This window comes from Piliocolobus tephrosceles, chromosome 11 (assembly GCF_002776525.5).
Source record: "Piliocolobus tephrosceles isolate RC106 chromosome 11, ASM277652v3, whole genome shotgun sequence".
Taxonomy (NCBI): Eukaryota; Metazoa; Chordata; class Mammalia; order Primates; family Cercopithecidae; genus Piliocolobus; species Piliocolobus tephrosceles.
Genome location: NC_045444.1, coordinates 56,757,138 through 56,777,996, shown reverse-complemented (window position 1 = coordinate 56,777,996; position 20,859 = coordinate 56,757,138). Strand labels below are relative to the sequence as shown.

Genomic DNA, 20,859 nt, shown 5'->3' with positions numbered 1-20,859 from the left:
GCACTCCAGCCTGGCAACAGAGTGAGATTCCGTCTCATACACACACAGACACACATACACACACAAAGGATATTGTAGAAAATGGGTCCCGTATCCTAATGATCCAGCACCAAAATATATTTCCCTAGGAAGTGAATTGGGACCACCTACAAGCATAAAGCAGCAGGAAGTTATGCTTCTGTGATCTTAGAGGCATTCACTTAGCACGGACACCTAGTGATATAAGATGCCCACTAGAAGGAATACTTCTCTTTTGTTGAATGACTGAATGAATGTAATTCCAAGATGCAAGTAGGAAAAGGAGAAACAGGGATGGCTTTTCTTGCTCAAGGCTTGAACTGCACATTTAATTAATTATAATCATAATGATTTTATTGATTGAGACAGGGTCTCACTCTGTCACCCAGGCTGGAGTGCAGTGGCACAATTTCAGCTCACTGCAGCCTTGATCTCCCAGGCTCAAGTGATCCTTGCACCTCAGACTCCCAAGTAGCTGGGACCACAGGTGTGCATTACCACAGCCGGCTAATTTTTATATTTTTTGCAGAGACAGGGTTTCGCCATGTTGTACAGGCTGGTCTCAAACTCCTGAGCTCAAGTGATCTGCCTGCCTCAGCCTCCCAAAGTGCTAGGATTACAGGCATGCACCACCATAATGATTTTATAGAGGAGGAGCTTCAGAGCCTGTGACAGTGGATCGAGTCTCCCTCAGCTTAATCAGGGTACTGAGCATCACCTAAAGTCAGCCAATAGAAAGCAAATGGGCTATGGGCAACCCAAGGAACTATAATTAGAAACATCTCTGTATGAAACACAAACTAGAAGAAAATTTTGTTCAAATTCTCCATGGAGAATATTTTTATTTATTTATGTTCTTCTTGCATACTCTAAAATGCACAGTGTGAATTGCCCTTCTTCAAAAACAGTTGTGAGCCTGGTCACTTTATCTGAGATCTTCAGAAGGTCTTCGGAAATGTTGCCTTAGGTTTCAGCTAAGCAAGTCACAGAGATTGGTCATCAACTACTACAAAATTACAGGAAATCTAGTTATTTTCCAACAATTACTAGAAAAGCATTGAGAACACCAGACGTACAGCCAGACAGAGAGGGTAAGAGAAGAGCAGATGCTATTTAAGTAACAGGATTTCCATATATATGACTCTATGTACAATCTTAGAATTCTTTTACAGACAGTAAAATGCTTAAATCATTATTTTAAGGGCACTCTAATATAAATACAAGTCTCACTAATTTTAATCTTTTCTCTTTGGCTCACAAATGCACGAAAATACCATAAACAGTTTTCAGAACTTACTTCATTAATATATAAATAAGATACATTACAAATGGGAAGAAAATACAAGACGCCTCTTTAACATGGTACATCTCTGAATATAAATAAGCAAATATTTCATTGACCTACAATTAAACAATCATTGAAATCATGACACATAATCTCCCCCTCCCGCCACCAAGGTCAGACAACAGTAATTTACACAATCTACACAAATTAATCTCTAAAAATACAGCCATAGTACACCTGTAACAATGACTCTGCTACTATTTTCCCTTAACAGAATGCTAATGGGGAGGGTGTGACTTGTCATCTGGTGGTGTTTTTTCTCATCCATCAGCACTTCAGATGGAGAAATGCTGACAGTGAGGTCGATTCTCACCAACAGCATTTCCCTCGGCCCCTAGGACATGGCGTTTTGAAAAACAGCTTTCCTGGAGTTATTGGACAAGCTGGTCGGCAGCACGTTTAGCTCCTCGGTAACTGCTGAAGGTAAGGTGAATTCTCTTGGAGCGGGAAACATGCTGTGGTCTATTACTAAGCCACACTCACTATACATGTATATAGAGAGGTATGTATAACTGTACATATATACTCTGTTCCTAATGTGTAACTTTTTTAAAAAGAACACTGTTTCCTGCTAACTAAACAAACAAGCTTTAAGTAATGTTTTAACAATATTCTTCAAGATATTATGTTTTCCCTCAATGAAATGGCCGATGTGTTTCAGCAACATAAAGAGGTTTGTTCTGGAGTGCCGGAGGGAAAAGGCATTCCCATAAACTCATGTTCTGCGAAGGGTGATTACAGATCCTGGCCCAGTCTTTCTATCTCCTCAATGAGGAAGTCAATGTCAGACTGGGTAGCGGCTGGGTTAGAGATGACCATCCGGAAGAAGTTGGCCTTGTCCCCCTGGGGCTGGTAGCCAACCATGGTCGTGCCTGACTCCATCATCAGGGCTTTGATTTTTGGAGCCACCTTGTGATGGAAAACACAAAACTCAAGATTGATATTAATACCCTCTTTTTTTAACAATTCGACCCAACTTGCATTTTACTATTTGTGTTTACAATGACATAAAAGCAAAGAAATATTTCATATCCAGGAATCTTTGGGGGCTAATATCAAATGACTACCTGGTCACGAGTTCCCTCGGAAAGTACCATGCAACCGAATTTTGGAAGTCAGTCATGGAACAATGATAGTAAAATAAAAAATGAAGACAAAACCAAAAAACTCTTATAGACGACACCACAAATTCAGGGTTTTGCATAACTCAGAGCCCAGGATACTGCCTGGCACATAGATTGTGTTTAACAAATATTTGTTAAATGGTTGGATGAATTAAATGTTATATAAATTAAATATAATCTTAAGAACCCTGGATAAGATGTAAACTGGATATAGAAAACAGCTAGAATGAATCAGCATTACAGTTTGCTTGAACTTAAAAGGTTATTGTAACAGACACAGTTTAATCTAGAACGTCCCTGGGAATATGCACATTATTCCCTTATCCTGCGTAGGGCTACTTTAATAAAGAACATCAACCAAGGACAAGGAGACAAGATGCATCCTGTAAAAGTTCCTGTGGTAACCACAGTAAGGGGGTGACGCAGGCTCAAGAGGAATATAACAAGATGGCTCTCCACCACCCCATTACTAGAAACCCACCCCATGGCTTTATTTTTTATATTTCCCCCACAAAAAGGCACATTGGAATGAGGATGTCCTGACCAGCCAGAGAAATTGCAGAGGATTAGATGAAACAAAAAGCGAGTCTATACCTTGTGTAGTTTTTCCCGTCGTTGAGGGCTGTCTGGCACACCCCTGAGGCTTTGTGGAATATACCAAAAACAGACGTTTGTGTGCTCAGGCTGCAGAGATTTTAACAGACAAACAAACAAAGAAAATTATGATAACTTGAGAGAAAACTGTTCCCAAACCAATATGCATCCTTGGTGGAAGTCTCTTAGACCAAAGAAAGAGGTTGAATGTTCATCTCAAAGGCAATGTTACTTCCACACTAGGGAGAACAATGCCTCATTTATCCAATCATATCTGGCAAGAGAGCTGTTCCCTACAACCAATTTTCTAGGTAACTAAGGTTACCAACTTTAAACATTAAAATGTTACAAATAATTACATTTGGGCAATTTTTTAAAAAAGGTATCCATCTATCCATCTTGTCATATAGAAGATACTTGAAACATAGTTTATGGATGCTGAATATTTTATTTAGTTTATTATATTGATACTGAATCTTTTCTTGATGAATCAGGACTATCATAATAAACATTAAGACTGGTTATATCAATTAATAGAGTTGCTCCTAAAAAAAAAAACCAAAAGACTGGTTCTACAGCATAAGGTAAGGCCTGCTGAGATGCCTCAAACTGTTTAGTGTCCCTCCTGTAAAGATTCCGTGCTTTTTGAGTTCTGTGTATTCTTGCTATAGTTTTAAAGTTTTCTTCCTAGTTGCTGTTTGCCATGACTGTGCCTGTCTCTAATTGATTTGAGATATCACATTTGTTGTTTTTAATCTGCTATTAAGAGTGTTTAAAGTAGTATGTAAATGATCAGAGCAGTGTCATTGATTTTAAACTGCCTGGGGCTCTTTTTTGTTCATTTGGTGATTCACATGTGTTCCTAGTAGTTTAGGTTGCCTGATAAATAGAATAATGTTGACTGTAGGCAGTGTTATATTATACTGGCTTATAAGTGGATTTTCTTTTGTTCAACACTGGCTCCTATTCCATCTTTCTTTATTCAAGTGTGAGCTCCATTGGGTCAAAGAAAGTATCTGTTTTGTTCAATACTCTAGAATCTAGGTCCTAGCAGGAGGCCTGGCACACAGTGGATACTCAGTAAACTCTGACAGATACTTCACTGTGTGCAGTATGCACATGAACTCAGGGCAGAGACAATTTTATCTTGCTCTCCTCCTTATGAATCTATGTTAAGTAGAATCTCATTTTAGAACAAGTCTTGGAAGGTAAGAATATATCTACCCTATAAGCTTCTTGGAAATGAAAACCACTTTATCATTTTTTAAAATTTCTTTTTATAAGTTATATATTTTTTTCTTATAGAGACAGGGTCTTGCTATGTTGCCCAGGCTGGTCTTGAACTCCTGGACTCAAGCAATCTTCCTGCCTTGGCCTCCCGAAATGCTGGGATTACAGGTGTGAGCCACCATGCCCAGCCTGAAAAACACTTTGTCATAAAGGTTCAACACAAAACAAACTCAAGAATGATGAAGGATTCAGACCTGTCAAGGAAAGACCTCTTGTCTGCCCAAAGCTGGCCAAGAACAACACAGTTTTAAAAGACATAAAGGAAAAAGTCATCCCAGTGCTACCAGAAGAAAAGTTCATAGACATGGTAGGAATTAAAAAGAGGAATTAAGAGTGCATAAGAATAAAAATTTTGAAGCAGTTTCTGACAATGTGGGAAAATCCGGCTTCAGGAGCTTCCCTCAATACTTTTTCTGGAAATACTGTGTACCTGGTCCATGATGATTACCTACCTCGCCATCGAAAACCATCTCAAATTCTTCTCTGTTTTTAATCTTGGCATAGAGGTATTCAGCCAGTTCCAGGCATTTGTTGATCTGGTTTTCAAATCCCACTGTGCCCTGTTTTAAAGAGAAAAGTCATGTTTGTGGTTGCGTTTCCCTGTGATGAGCATTTGAGAAGGCTATGCCGTCCCTGTCTATGGGAAATATACAAAAAAGTATTTTTGGAGATGGTTAGGAAGAACAATCTAATCAAATATGTACAGCTTTTTCACAGATGTGCATCGAATAAATGATGTGTGCCTGCTTCCTCTTTGAAAGGCACTCCAGTCTTTGGGTAGTTATTCTTAACTGGACCTATGCCTGATTCTGGTTTGCTTTAGGATGGTGCTACTCAAAGTGTCATCTATGAACTGAGGCCACTCCACAACTGTAACCGGTCTACAATCAAATGAGTGTAGAAATTGAGATTAAGCATAGGAAACTTTTATAGCAATTGGACAAAGGGATTTTGTCTATTGACTCTAATAAAAAATAGTGGCTTGTTCTTTGTATGTTTTTAAATTTCATTTTTCTAACAATTCATCTTTAGGGTACTGGTCCATGATAGGTGAAAAAAGTAAAACAAATAACTGGTTCTTCAGCATAGAAACTTCAGAAGATACTGCTGTAGAACTCATCTTCCCCAGCAGTAAGTCCTTGTGAAACATGTCCCATGCCCTCTCGGGCAGGCTACCTTCCACATAACAGTGTCATACCTTTTAGGTGACAGGCAGGCAGGCAGATGGGGAAGCCATTGGTCTCAGTATATGCCCCGAGATTGCAATAGTTACAACTATTGACAAACTGGTTGAGCATGAGTTTCAAAAGCCAGCATGGCTGATTAATAACAGCAGTATGAGCGTTGTTGAGTGGGTCGGTGTTAACAAGGAGAGCAGATGCACAAGGCTGGCTGTGGATTGCTAATGGGCCTGAGCGAAGTCCAGCACTGACAAAGCATCAGCCTCTCCAGGTAGTGTAACTGCTGACCGTACACCCTAGTTAGTCCACTTAGGAATGAAGCCTGTACCAGGGTCCCATTTCAGCAACCAATCACTATGGAAAAAACCTCCGGCAGATGGTTCAAGAGGTTATTGTTAGAAATGAAAAAGAAGACACAAATTACTGAAACAGGCTATGTGATCATTATATTTCAAAATGACAGAACTCCTTTTTTGTTGTTGCTATTTATGGCTTTTTTTTTTTTTTTTTGAGATGGGGTCTCACTCTGTTGCCCAGGCTGGAGTGCAGTAGCATGATCTCAGCTTACTGCAATCTCTGCCTCCTGGGCTCAAGTGATCCTCCCACCTCAGCCTCCTAAGTATCTGGGACCACAGGCATGCACCATCACACCTGACTAACTTTTGTATTTTTTGTAGAGATGGGGTCTCACTTTGTTGTCCAGATGGGTCTTGAACTCCTGAGCTCAAATGATCTTTGCCTGCCTTCGCCTCCCAAAGTGCTGGGATTACGTGCATGAGCCACGGTGCCCAGCCTATGGCTATTTATATGTTTACAACTCCTATGATTACTTTGTAATAGAAATCAAATTCAGACTATTTCTATATTAAGTCAAAACAGAGCTTGGTGTGGTGGCTCACGCCTGTAATCCCAGTACTTTGGGAGGCCGAGATGGTTGGATCAGTTGAGGTCAGGAGTTCAAGTCTAGCCTGGCCAACATGGTGAAGCCCTGTCTCTAGTAAAAATATAAAATTAGCCAGGCATGGTGGCGCATGACTGTAATCTCAGCTACTTGGAAGGCTGAGGCAGGAGAATTGCTTGAATCTGGGAGATGGAGGCTGCAGGGAGCAGAGATCGTGCCTCTGAACTCTAGCCTGGGCAACAAGAACGAAACTGTCTCAAAAAAAAAAAAAAAAAAGACAAAATGACTTACTGAGGAAAAAACTAATAATCTACCAAATTTTTCCTACAGAAGAAATATTTGACTAGAAATTTTGCTGGAAAATCTTGTTTGAGTGCTAGTTAGAGTCAATCTTAAACATAGAAATTATTAAAATTAATTTACAAGAAACAAAAGCAAGGTATTTAATATAAAACTATGAAATCAAAATTTCTTTTACTTGATTGCATACAAATACTTTTGAAACAAATAGTCAAATGGTAATCCTCTCCCTCACTCATATTTTGGGAGAAATTCCAATAGTTAGCTTTTTTCCTTAGGTACAGAAATGAAACCCAAAAGGTTGATGAATGCAGACACAGCCTGCTACCATCTAACAGTAGAGTTTTTCACAATAAAGTATACATTTTCCAGAATACTGTATTAAGTACAAACAATAGGAAAGGCATTATTGAAGTAGAAGTTAAAACTGTCATACATATCCCCATGATGAGAAGCCTCATAAAAGAATTCAAGGGGTCGGGCACGGTGGCTCACGCCTGTAATCCCAACACTTTGGGAGGCCGAGGCGAGTGGATCATGAGGTCAGAAGATCGAGACCATCCTGGCTAACACAGTGAAACCCCATCTCTACTAAAAATATTTTTTTAAAAAATTAACCAGGGGTGGTGGCCGGCGCCTGTAGTCCCAGCTACTTGGGAGGCTGAGGCAGGAGAATGGCGTGAACCTGGGAGGTGGAGCTTGCAGTGAACCGAGATCACGCCACTGCACTCCAGCCTGGGTGACAGAGCAAGACTCTGTCTCAAAAAAAAGAAAAAGAAAGAAAGAATTCAAGAATAATGCAGTAATTTTATTTTATTTTTATCTCTTTCTCTATGCCTGCACTAAATAATTCTATCATCCCCAAGGATTGCTGTGGAAATCCTTATCTTGGCATAAGTTTTAGTTGTTCTAAGAAGACTTCATAATAGTTCAAATTGAGGAGACTGAATGAAAGGAGAGAGAATTTCACATAAGAAATAATTTCATTCACAAAGAAAACACAGTTAATTCAATTATCTAGATACTGATTCCACATATAGTGAATTATCTGTAATATATCTTTGCCCCTCTTTTGCCAGCCAGTCTGTGCAAATTACGTTTCTGCTCTATTTTCTGAATTATTCCCTTCATACCTTTGCTTTCCACATCAGCCAGAACTTGAAGATATCCACGTGGCGGCCACACTGAATTGCCTTGTCCCCGGTGTCATAGGAGACATCATACTGCTTGTCTGGCTGGAAAAGGTATCCTGCACACATCTGGTTGCATCCTTGGAGTATACCCTATCATGGAAATCAAGATGGGTGCATCTGCATTTATAGATCAGAGATGTGGGTGGCTTTAAAACCAGGCTGGCTTGGAAGGAGAGGCTTGGGGTCATATGCAATCTTTGTTCTGATGTCTTTATGAGGCCTTACGCTTGTTCTGATGACCTTTTCTAAAATCACTCTTGGAAAACCTGCCATCCCTTTTTCTCTGACTCTCTGATTAGAAAGTGATTTTTCTGTCTCAGATGCCATCCCTCTAAGGGGAAATGTGTGTGGGTGTCTGGGATTGTTTCAAGATTGGGAAGTGCTGTGGCATTCAGGGGGCCGGGGTTAGAGATAGAAACTTCCTCAGTGGGTGGGATAGTTTCATGCTGTGAAGAATTTTTCTCTCCAAAAGCACTCTGGCAAAAGTCTTCCAACCTTTCCAGGACCTCCTATGACATGAACATGGATTCTGTGTATGAGTGGACTAAAGAGGCTGTGCAGATTCTGGCTCCTACAGGCTGGAGACAGACTTTTTGGAGTTCTTCTGTGTGCAGAAGTTTTACTGGAGCAACAATGCCTTGGAGGGCAGGGTCCTATTATTAGGCATGTGAAGAAGGGAATATGAGGCTCAACCATTTATAGCAGCTTTTGGGGCAACATTCCTTGTGGCCCTAAGTTGATATTTGTAGTTGTTGTTCTGTCTCATTTATTTCAGTTCTTGGGACCACACATTCATGCTAAGAACTCCGAGTATGCTCCAGTGAGTGCTTTTAGTCCTCACTGAGGACAAAACTGATTGGATGCCTCACCTAACTGCTCTCACTTTTTTTGTGCAAATATGAAGGAATACTCAATTAAATAATTCCCTTAAAGGTTCAGTTGCTGACAGACCCTGAGTACTGATCAAGGAAGAAATGCAGTAGCCAGCAAGAGCCAAGAGAAGAAACCAGGTTAGCTGCAAAGGCAGGAAAGGACAGCAGCAGCAGTCTCTCAATGGGGCTGCCAATCTCGTGAGTCAGCCAACAAGTACTGCAAAGAGACCCCACGTGTGTCTCTTTTTGTACTTTCTAAAGAATGTATGGGCTCCAGCATAGCTTTGGAGGGAGTACAGACCTTTTCTTTGACGAGAATGGCAGAGCACTGCAACAGCACACCCATCATCTTGTGAGGGTTCCAGGTGACTGAGTTGGCCCTGAAAGAAGCACATGAGACTTCAAGAAGGTGCAGGAGTCAGAAGGAGGCAACTGTTCTCTTGAGGAAAACACCACCCATCCCAATTCAAGTCAGTAAATATTATCCATGCCTATTCTCCTGAATTGACTAATCAAGTAGTAAACAAATGTTTTGCAGGCAGTCTCGAAGCATTACATTGGGGACTGCATCTTAGAGGTAACTGCTATTAACAATAACTAACATTTATGAATAACTTATATGTCTTATTGTTTTGAGAGCTTTCAGGTATTACATCAATATGGTATCATGGTTAAGAACTCAGGTTTTGGAGCCAAACTGTCTAAGTCTGAGTCCTGGCTCTGACATTTGTTAGCTTGGGCACATTATATAACTCTTATGTGCCTCAGTTTCTGTTAAATGGGAAGTGTGTACCTCACAGAATTGAATAAAGGACAAAATAACTTAAAAAATGTAAAATGCTTATAAGAGTGCCTGGCACACATAATTCTCATCACAACCCTATAATGTAGGTACAATTATTACCTCTATTTTAGATGGGGAAACTAACATGCAGAAAGGTTAAATATATTACCAAAAGTCACCGAGTTGGGAAGTGTTGGAGCCAGGATTCAAGTCCAAGGCCTCTAACTGCACAGCCATTGTTCATAACCACTCCACTAGACTGCTTCTCTCTAGGAGACACAATGGCTTCTTTCTGCCTTTCTCATTTATAGGCTGGTGATGCTGACCTACCCACTTACCGGGCAGTATCAAGAGTGGTACCTAAAAGCAAGGCTCGACTGGACTAGTCTAGACTCTGACTGCCTAGCAGCATTATTTAAATGCTAAATGAGAGTGATTTTGCCAGTTTGGACTGCAATGATAGCTTAACAAGCATGGTCTCCTAGCAACTGCATCATTCTGTCAGACATAATTAGATGGTTAAGGAGCACAGTAGCTAGGGCATTACAGAAACAACTAAGTCTAATGTATGATGATTAAAACATGGGTAACTTGCTTGATTGGTTTGCAGACTCCTTCCCAAAGGCCTGGCCCATAGCTAGGTGCTGCATTTTAATACCTGTGAAGGATCTTTTCCCCTAGATAGAGCAATTGGTTCAGAATCATCCTGCCTCTGCTCTCCCTAGAACTAAACCCTTGTTGTGAACTTTCAACCTCTTCATCCTGCTTAGGTCCTTTAGTTAAAGGACCTAACAAAATAATTTAGTGCATATGTGCATTGTGTTTCAAGGCAAAGAGAGGAAGGTCCGAAGATCTTTTCCCTTCAGTGTATAATAAAACCTTTGTGAAAGAGACCTGTGAAAAATTCCAAAGAAAGTTAACTAAGTGCTTAGCTCACTAAAAAGCATCAGTGTGAGGTCATATTTAAATGATAGTGAATTTAATCAAATTTCTCATTGCTATCATTTACCAAGTTGTTAAAAAATTATATTTAGGTCTCATAAAATGTCTTAAATGGTTTTCTGCATATCCTAAAGGTCTGAAATAAGTGATTCTTTGCTGCTACAAAAGGAAAGTAATAAGACATAATATGAATTCAATTTCCTTTAGAAGACATATGTGATTTAAAATGTTAGAAATGAAAAAGTCTAGTGTGAAATGTTTTAAGTTTTCCTAGACTCAAAGACAGAAAATTAAAATTGTCTGAGAAATCTAAAGTTAAGTTGGCCTGGCTCATCCAGAGTTCTTTTTTTTTTTTTCTTTTTTTTTTTTGAGACAGAGTCTCGTTCTGTCGCCCAGGCTGGAGTGCAGTGGCATGATCTCTGTTCACTGAAACCTCTGCCTCCCAGGTTCTAGTGATTCCCCAGCCTCAGCTTCCTGCATAGCTAGAATTACAGGTGTGCACCACCACGCCTGCTAATTTTTGTATTTTTAGTAGAGACAGGATTTCACCATGTTGGCCAGGCTGGTCCTGAACTCCTGACCTCAAGTGATTTGCCCTCCTTGGCCTACCAAAGTGCGGGGATTACAGGCTACTACACCTGGCTCAAATTTTTTACATTATCCTGTGAGTTACGAGGTTGTCCACTTGACAGAGCCGGTCTCACCCACATTGACACTGGTCTTTCAAAACTGAGATAAAAGTTTGGGGAGGCACAGTAGAGGTAACAAAAGCCAGAATCCTGGCTGCGGGAGGAGCCCTGGGCATGCTCTCCCTGCCTGCTCCATGTTCGCCTCTCCCTCAGTCTGCTTCTACCTCTCCCACCTTGCTCCAGCCCCACTGGCCTCTCTGATGATCCTCCTACTTGCCAAGAACAGTCCTGCCTCAGGGTCTTTGCACTTGCCACTCACGCTGCCTAGAATACTTTTCCTCATATCCTTGCTTCCTGTCTCCCTTTATCGCAGTATCTGCTGATGTGTTACCTCCTCAGGAAGGCCTCTGACTACCCTGTCTGAAACAGCATGCCTTGTCACTCACTGTTACCTAACCCTGTTTTATTTTTCTTTACTATGAGACAGATTAAATATTTGTTATGAACATCTAGCCTACTGGAATGTAAACTTCAGGAGGGCAAATCTCTTAGTTGATAACACCTTTCATATACTGCCTTATTTTTCTGCATTTATCAGATGTGCATTTTTATTAGAAAAGCACCGTAGGTGGCTGGAAGACAGGTAACTGAATATTCACATCCACCCCTACCTGGCTCATGATAGGTGCTCAGTAAATATATGTGGAATGAATCAATGAATCATTGTGACTTGTTATGGATCAACACTTAGGAGTCAGGTCAAAATCATATTTGGCCTAGAACATCCACTGAATTTGAACAGTAAAAAAGAAAATAAGTTAGGAGCTGAGTGTCCTGCCCTTTCTGGAAGTAAGCTTAATGAGGAAGAAGAGGAAAGTGAACCAGTGGCCCTTCCTGTGCCCTTGGCAGACTCTGATGGCCTCCAATTCCCCTCACTGGTTAGTCTCTCTCTTCTACCTGTGTACCTGCAATTGCCTCCTGTTACACTTATCACATTGTGTTCTAACTACTTGTTTACTTGTCTTTCTGATTGATTGATTGATTGATTGTTATTAGAGACAGGGTCTCACTATGTTGCCCAGGCTGGTCTCGAGCTCTTGGGTTCAAACAATCCTCTCACCTCAGCCTCCTAAAGTGTTGGGATTACAGGCGTGAGCCACCACACCTGGCGTGTCTTTCTCTCTTTCTAAATTGTGAATTCCTTCAGGACTCCTTTGACTGGGAAATCAATCATCCAATAAATGCTCAACAAATGCCTGCTGAACTAAAGTGAATTTAGACCGAAATACGATGCAGGGGATCAGGGCAAGGCGGTGCAGGCTGACATCAGAGCATGGTCTGTTTGATGTGCTGGGTGGAAAGAGGCCTGGCGAGTTCTGGCCCATACCTTTCTATGCCATTGAGTTTATGGCGGTGCTTCCTGGACATGAGCAGCCCACCTCCCCAGGCAGCCTGTGGGGACAGAGAAAGGAGAGGAAGAGGGGAGCAGTGACATTTAAGAATCTAAAACTAGTCATTTCTCACTTCTAGTAAAACATGAGCAAGAAAGTACAAGGTGAAAAACATAAGTTTCTCTGAAAAGTTCAGCCCACACTGATCGTTCAGTCGGTTGTGATTCTTATTGCTTGTCATTTCTTTTTCAAAGTTCCTCTGGAGTGTAGCTGCACAAGTGATACAGCTAGGCCCGGTCTGAGCCTGAGGAGCCTGAGGTGCCTGTTCTGCCAAGACCCAAAGGTCCAGTGGCCTAATAGCCCAATGTGCTGTGGAAAGCCAACACAGTGAATCCTCCTCCGGGTGGCTCTGGAAGCTGCCCAAAAAACTGAGGACTGCTCTCTGGTTCTTCCCAGAGTAGAATTCTAACAGTTCCTGAAAAACTCAAAAAGCAGCAGTTCCTGCTGGGTTTTGGAGGTCTCACAACAGCTTATATAACAAGAAGACATTTTTGTGGGTACCACGATGCATGTTTACTGAATAGTTGGGATGCCACATGATACACAGCCTTTGTTAGTCATTAGTTCAGTAGCAAGGCAGATTATCCTACTAGCCAATTGTGTGAAGTAAATCCCTAAGAAAATGTGCAAAGAAAAAATAAATAAATACACCCAGTCACACATGTGAAAATGCATCTTTTGTGTTTCTGGGAAAATTTGGGATTCAGTCTCTTAGTTGACAATGCCTTTCATATACTGCCTTATTTTTCCTAAATGTAGCAGATATTTTTTTTTTTTTTTTTTGAGACAGAGTTTTGCTCTTTCACCCAGGCTGGAGTGACATGGCATGATCCCAGCTCACTGCAACCTCTGTCCCCAGGTTCAAGCGATTCTCCTGTCTCAGCCTCCAGAGTAGCTGGGATTATAGGCGCCCACCACCACACCTGGCTAATTTTTGTATTTTTAGTAGAGACAGGTTTTACCATGTTGGCCAGGCTGGTCTCAAACTCCTGACCTCAGGTGATCCACCTGCCTCGGCCTCCCAAAGTGCTGGCATTACGAGCGTGAGCCACAGAGCCCAGCCAGATATATTCTTTTTAAGAGACATGTCATAGATGGCTGGACTGAAGGCAGGTAGCTGAGGGTTCACATTCATGGCCACTTTCTGTATGTTGTATCTTCTATTTTTTCACTCTGAAATCAGTTATATTTTAGTCTGTAGCCATCTGTCCCAACAAAGCTACCTGGGAAGGCAATGAGACCATATTCTAGGATGAAACACAGAAGACAGCAATCGACTATAAGGAACTGGATGAGTCCCAGAGGATGTTCCATGTCTGTGGTGTGTACCAGTTGTGAATGGCTGGCTAGGGTCCAGACAAGAACTGGAACTAATGTGGTGTGGAGAGAGGGCTGGCTAGGGCGTGGAGAGAAGCTTGAGGCAAATCATAAAAAAGAGCTGCCTCTACCCCCAACATGGACTGGCCTCTCTGAGTTATAGCACTTACATCTACATGCAGCCAAAGGTTGTATTTCTCACATATATCTGCAATCTCTTGTATCGGATCAAAAGCTCCATAAACAGTCGTGCCAGCAGTTGCATTGACATAAAAGGGAACATATCCCTACAAGGTAAGACAGATACAGGCTGATTAGTGTTTTTAACCTTTCTCATTTGCTGATTTCCACAGGAAGCAGAATTGTATAACATTTATTTCTAACAGTAATTGGCAAAGCTTATGTGTTACCAGATACTACATCTAGTAGTGTTTTGTTGGCTCATTCACTCATTCATTCATTTATTCAACAAATATTTTTTGAGTGCCTTTTATGTGCCAGGCCCTGCCACAGATACTAGGGACTCTGCAGTGAGCACAAGAGATAAAGAATTCTGTCATTGCGGAGTTTACATTTTAGTGGCAGATGACAGATAATAAGCTAAATTAAATAAGCAAAATATACAGTATGTTTGAAAACAATAATTTCTATGGCAAAAAATAAGGCAGGAAAGAGTAATAATAAGTGTTTGGAACGATGGTCAGGTAGTTCTGAATATCATCTGGGCATCATTCTTTTAAGAGGTTGTGTTGTTTTAAGTGTATTGATGTAATAATTATACTGAAACATTGTGGGGTTTATTATTTAAAAAAGGTCTATACACTGTGAAAGCTGATACACTCACTAACAGTGGACATGGTGAAATGTTGACATAAACAAAAAATAAATGAAGAAGTAGAGTAATAGATTTAAGACAAGTTTGGGGAAATCTGTGAATCTTAAGCTTTTCTTTTTTGCTGAGACAGGTTCTTGTTCTGTCACCTAGGCTGGACTGCATTGGCATGATCATGGCTCATTTCAGCCTCTACCTCTCCAACTCAAGCAATCCTCCCACCTCACCCTTCTGAGTGGCTGGGACCATAGGCGTGCACCACCACACCTGGCTATTTTTTAAAATTTTTTGTAGAGATGTGGGTCACCCTATGTTGCCCAGGCTGGTCTTGAATTACTAGGCTCAAGGGATACTCCTGCCTCAGCCTCCCAAAGTGCTGGGATTACAGATGTGACCCCCTATGCCAGCCCTGTCTCTTAGGCTTTTGTGAAGCTCAGCTCCACCTCTGCTCCTTGCTCAGCCTTTACAACACTTAGACCCACCTCCTGTGCCAAGACCCCAGCAAATAACTACAATTAGAGAAGGAGGTATAAGAATGTAACCAAAACAACCATGTGTTGGTAAGTGGCCTGACAGCTACCTGGCACTGACTTGTGGATACATCTGTTCTATGAGTTTTTTGTTTAATAGAGTTTGTTGAGGCTGGATTTGCCAAGTACCATGGGCCATCTGCCAGGGCATGGAAGCACTTTGCTAAACAGAATCCTAAGCTAAAATGGCATTTGTTAAAATGAGATAATACCCAACAAGTAGTAAGTAAAAAGTTCAATTAGGCTATATCTTCATGATGCTCAGGGAGTTGATTTATTGAAGAACATCAAACCAATCACTTGGCACCATGACGACAGGACAAATAGTTTAATGACTGAATTTTTCATTGTTTAAAAAAATCCCTGATATTGTGTAGACACAGCTTTACAACCCAATCATTTTACAAGTTGGAAATAAGCAAATATCTAAGAATAGAATTTTAGAAGCACAAGAAAATTGTCTCATATTATCAAGGACTTTTTTGTCTAGAGCAGAAAGAAGGTATTTTTAAACTGGAGTTTAGATGAACCACAGAGTACATACCTTCTGTTTGGCTTCAAGAATTTTTGCCTCAAAATCAGCTGGAATTATTTTCCCCCTATAATTATTGGAAAAGGAGGGAAATTAAAATGAAGAATCAATGAGATTGCACGTGAAAAATACTTTAGCAGCAGCAAAAAGCAATTTAATCAGATATTTTCAACAGACCATTAGCAGCTTGGCACACTGTACTGAGCCAGTCTTTAAGCACAATAAAACAAATTTAACAGATGAACACATTTAATACATCAAGAACCTAATATTCACTCTCCCTTGCCTACCTTTCATTGCACTTTATCAAAATCACATTGTCAGTTCCAAAGCCAAGTGCAGCCCCAGCTTTCTTTATGGAATAGTGACTCTGCAACAAACAGAGGCTCGAGGTTAGAAGTTGGAGAGTCCCCTGAAAAACACCTCTATCCATGAGAAAGCATCCCCGACTCACGTGTTCTGAGGTGAAGAGTACCAGTTTGGGCACAGCCGCCATGCCCTTTGTCTTAACTTCCGGGAAGTACTTGTAGCGAGCAGCCATGATGCTGTACATGTTGGATATGGCGCCCCCTGTCAGCAAGCGGACATATTGGGAGGTGTTGAGGCTCTTTCATTATTGTTTCTAAAAACGAACGCTGAGCTGGTGTCTCAAGAGACAAGGGAGGTCAGGAAGCAGAAGGATAATATCCTGATAGGTTTTGCTGGCTTCCCTATTGCTGGGGCTTCCCACTGGACCCTTTACCCTGGGAATACAAGTAGTCACACTTATTACCAAAGCTATCTAGGCGGTTTGGCTGGAGGTGATTCATGTACTTCAGTGCCCTTTCCACCTGAAGTCTAGACAGAAATATAAGAGGTAGCTGCATCAGTGGCTGTAAAGGGATAGGTGAGTTATATCCTTCCTGCTTTACTTTCTGCTCAATCTATTTACTGAACAAAGATGAATCTGTTCCCTGAGTTCAGAAAGAGAGAAAAAAAGAGTAATGGAGCCTACAGAAAGAAACAATGACATTTCTTGGTTACCTGCCTAAGTTCTCTCTTCAGCCCAGCTGAGTTACTGAGTCATTTAGGAGAACTCTAAGTTTATTAAAATAAGAACAAACTCATGTTTACCTAAATAAAGACACAAGGAGAACTGACATAACTATGTATGTTTGGCCAACACAAACTAGTTAGTTTTACATTAATTATCTGACAATTAAACTTAGGCAAATTTGTGGCCTGCTTGAATTACCTAGATAACTGCAATTCTTATTTATTCTTTTCCCCTTGTACACAATCACACTGTTTCTGACACCATCAGAATACCTATCCTTGTTTTAAAAATTCTTATTTTATCTACTTCAAGCTAGAGATTCAAAGTAGATATACTATTTTGACTGAAATCAATTAATTAATAATCTTGATTCACTGATCCCCAGCATAATCAAACTGCTGTTGACACAATGGAGTTGTTTAATAGTGAGACCTTGTTTCTATAAAAGAAATTTTAAAACAGCTGGGCATGGTGGCACATGCCTATAGTCCCAGCTACTTGAGAAGCTGAAGCAGGAGGATTGCTTGAGCCCAGGAGTTCGAGGCTGCGGTGAGCTAAGATGACACCACTGCACTCTAGCCTGGATGACAGAGTGAGACCATCTCAAAAAATAAAAAATAAAAATAAAAAATGGGGTTCTTTAGCATGATCTAGACACAGCCTTTGTCAGTTTTTATGGATTTATGCATAGCCTTTGTTAGTTAATTCATACAGAATGTAGCATTTTTGCTAGTCTTCATCTTGGAAAAAAAGCAAGTCAGAGTATCCAAAAAAAATTTTAAGGCATTATTCTTCTACAAACCTACTTCATATTTTGTATTCTTGAGAATCCCAAACCTTGAGAAGAGGAAGAGAAGAGAAACCTACCAGGAGAAAATATCCCATCACCATCTTTACTTGACCATCCAACTATCTCTCTCATCTTCTTAAGTGTTATTTGTTCCATGAGGACAAACACTGGTGCAATTTCATATGTAAACCTGGAAAGGTGGTAAGAAAAAGGATGAAAGAAAATAAAGAAGTCAAACCATTTATTTTAGGAACACAGAGGATTGGTTTAATATTTGTATTTGGGTTCTAAAAAAAAAAAAAAAAAGCTGTTCAAAACCACTAACATGATTCATTTCCTGGAAATGCATTAAGTTGCCAATCATAAAATGTCAGAAACCAGCGTGGGTTACTGAGAGAGGTGGTGGAAGTGCCAGCCCTGTGATACTTCACCAACAAAATAGATTCTAATCTGAATGAAATGTCTTAGGCATGGTCCACCTAGAGGAATAGAAGGAAAGAAAATGACTTTTCTGAGTCCCTTTTACCTCTAAGATTGTAGGACAATGCAAATGTTAATTGAAAAAAGCATTCCAAGTTCTACGTAAAATTGGTTTACAATTTGTTTTTAAAAAAACTGACTGCCAGTTGCGCACTTGTAGAATATATAAAAGCCAGAGCCAAAGTCTATCTTTTAAAAATAATGTAAACATCTGAAAGCTAACTGTGAAGATAATTGGAAATATTGACCCAGGTTTTAAAGATCTCAATATAATTATCTACATGGTTTTTCTACTAATAATCCTCAAGGACAGCTATGTTTCTATAGTTCTCTGAAGTCAATATCTGTCAAGAATAATTCTAAGTGATGATTTTCTAATTACAAATTATAAATAACAAGAAGACGGTCAACTGGCATACACAGCTAGCTGTGGGCATCAGATATCTTGGCAGGTTACATTTGTCTTCTAACAAACTGATTTAAAAGTAGCAAGCAATGCTCTTTTCAAAGCAATTCGACACAGAGGCATAGTCTGGTAGACTAATCATTGAAACAAGATCGTGAGATCAAACGTGGAGCCTAAGAAAAAATCAAGGAAGGTCTGTCTGCAGAAAATTAAGCCAGAAAACAAAAAGGTGTTTACTAAGCTCTGAGGCTCTTTGTCTTTCTTGTTTTCGCTTGGCATTCTTTAGCATTAGAGTCTGTAGGCTGGGCTCAGATCATCCTCACTGAAAAGAGATGCCTAGACTGACCCAGCTAAGTGACATAGGGAAGCTTTATTGCTGGTTAGGGTGTTTGAGCCAAGTGCTAATGTTGAAGACTAATGGGAATTCTTGCTTGCTTAATGTGAGGAAAGGCTATTTGTAAGGATGAGATAACGAGTGTTGTACATAAGACACAGGTGAAGCTACTAAGTTTTAATTGTGGATGAAAAAAGCAGTTGAATTAATCACATGGAGGTAAAAGAAGACAAAAAGATCCTGAAGGATCCTCAGATATGTTGGTAGAAGTATTTTATTTCCAAAAAGAATATGTCCATTTTCCTTGGGAGGCCCCTGGAAATTTAGGAGGAAGACCCTTGGAAACCATGTGTGCAGTTACCATCACCTCTGGAGGTCACAATCATGCTTTGGTTCTGCTCTGAGCCCCATCACCGTAGCAACCAACACTCCCTCATGTCTGATGGCCTGATAAAGGAAGAAGAAGAGAAGGATTCCTGGTTTAGCCTGTGCTGCCAAGTGTACCAAGAGGCAAACTCATGATGGGCTTTTAACCATTCTTGAACAAATGTGTTATTAATGGTTCCACTGGTTTTTGGAAATGTTGACATGACAAAAATGTTTGCATGGCAAGGAGATATGGTGGCAGTGTATGTGCTAGAATCTCCCAGTACTATATAAGAAAGCTCTCTGGGGTAAGGCAAGGAACAAATGAAATCACATGCCATAATATCAGAACCATATCAAAGATTGGATGAAAGTTGGCTTAGGGTAAAGTCAATGTTGGCCAGGCAGGAACCACATGGACAAGGGAGAGGGAGTGGGACTGAATATCAGGCATAGGTCCCACTCCATGCTTCAGATTTAAAACTAATTAGGCTCAAGGTTTGCATGAATTAGCCTCCCCAAGGACCAGGAATATGGCCATTACTCTCAGGATTAGGAGGAAGAGTCTAGAGAGTTTATCATGAGATTAACTGATCTCATCTATTTCAGGTTCCTTATCTATGTCAGGTACCTGATTCCTAAACTTTCTTTCAGTTCTATTCAACAAATACTTACTGAATGACTATTCTCTGCCAGGTGACATCCTATGTACTAAGGAAACTAAGATATTAGAAAACACCATTCTCAACCTTGAGGAGGAAACCTACTAGGATGAATCTAGCATCTGGTTCTTGGCCTTAGCTGCATCCTGTTTGATAGTCCCCGCCTGAGTCCAAAAGACCAATTTTCCACTCTTTTCCTGACTCATGAGCTTAGTCTTGACATTCTCTCCTGAAAGCTGGTATATCAGTCCATGGCTGCTGATCCACAGCCAGGCCTGACAAATGGGCTGTCATGGTGTTCTTCATTCCTGACACCTCTTCTGACCCTGCCACCCCATCCTGGGCCATGTTTACAATCTGTGCAGCTGCACCCACAGCCTTAAAGAAGGCCTTGTAGTTCACCTAAAACAGTTTTTAAAAATTTTTTATTTTTAATTTTTTAAATTTTGTGTAGAGATGGAGGTCTCACTATGTTGCCCGGGCTGGTCTTCAATTCTTGGCCTCAAGTGATCCTCCCGCCTTCACCTCCCAAAGTTCTGAGATTACAGTCGTGAGCCACCGTGCCCAGTGGTTCTTCACCTAATTGGGATCGCAGACCCTTTTGGGAATCCTAGGAAGTCTGTAGTCCCTCTCTCCAGGTAAAAAAATGAATATAGGCATATCATTTTGTATAGAACTATAGAGATTCTTCTCTTGCAACCTGGACTCCAGGTTGGGTACCCTTTTCCTAAGTGACTGATGAAAGCAAATGAAGTCAAGAGATCAAAGGTCAAATATGAATTCAGAAGAAGCTGGTTAGATGCTAAAGTCAAAGTACAAGATTACATTTCAGAGTCAGAACCAGAAACTAAACCTGCCAGAAGCTCTGGGTTGAAGCATAAGAACATAGGATTGGAAGTAAAGATTTAAAACAGTAGGATGGTGGCATTCATGGAGTGACACTAAAGGAG

General features: G+C 40.6%; 1 protein-coding gene across 2 annotated transcripts in view; it reads right to left on the bottom strand.

The window, feature by feature from the left end:
* Positions 1–829: 829 nt before the first annotated feature.
* The window catches only part of GAD1 (glutamate decarboxylase 1), a 44,571-nt gene continuing 24,541 nt past the window's right edge, over positions 830–20,859 (bottom strand). Inside the window, exons 7-17 of one of the 2 annotated variants that reach the window (XM_026454182.1) lie at positions 17,739–17,851; positions 16,290–16,405; positions 16,126–16,205; positions 15,848–15,902; positions 14,112–14,228; positions 12,561–12,625; positions 9,120–9,198; positions 7,887–8,036; positions 4,824–4,931; positions 3,082–3,171; positions 830–2,272 (exon numbers count right to left, since the gene is read on the bottom strand). In XM_026454182.1, coding sequence (XP_026309967.1) covers positions 2,099–2,272; positions 3,082–3,171; positions 4,824–4,931; positions 7,887–8,036; positions 9,120–9,198; positions 12,561–12,625; positions 14,112–14,228; positions 15,848–15,902; positions 16,126–16,205; positions 16,290–16,405; positions 17,739–17,851 — 1,147 coding nt within the window. In that variant the 3' untranslated portion in view covers positions 830–2,098. Of the gene's footprint in view, positions 2,273–3,081; positions 3,172–4,823; positions 4,932–7,886; positions 8,037–9,119; positions 9,199–12,560; positions 12,626–14,111; positions 14,229–15,847; positions 15,903–16,125; positions 16,206–16,289; positions 16,406–17,738; positions 17,852–19,137; positions 19,329–20,859 lie in introns of those variants that run through there. The other variant, XM_023185989.1, reaches the window with a different exon arrangement.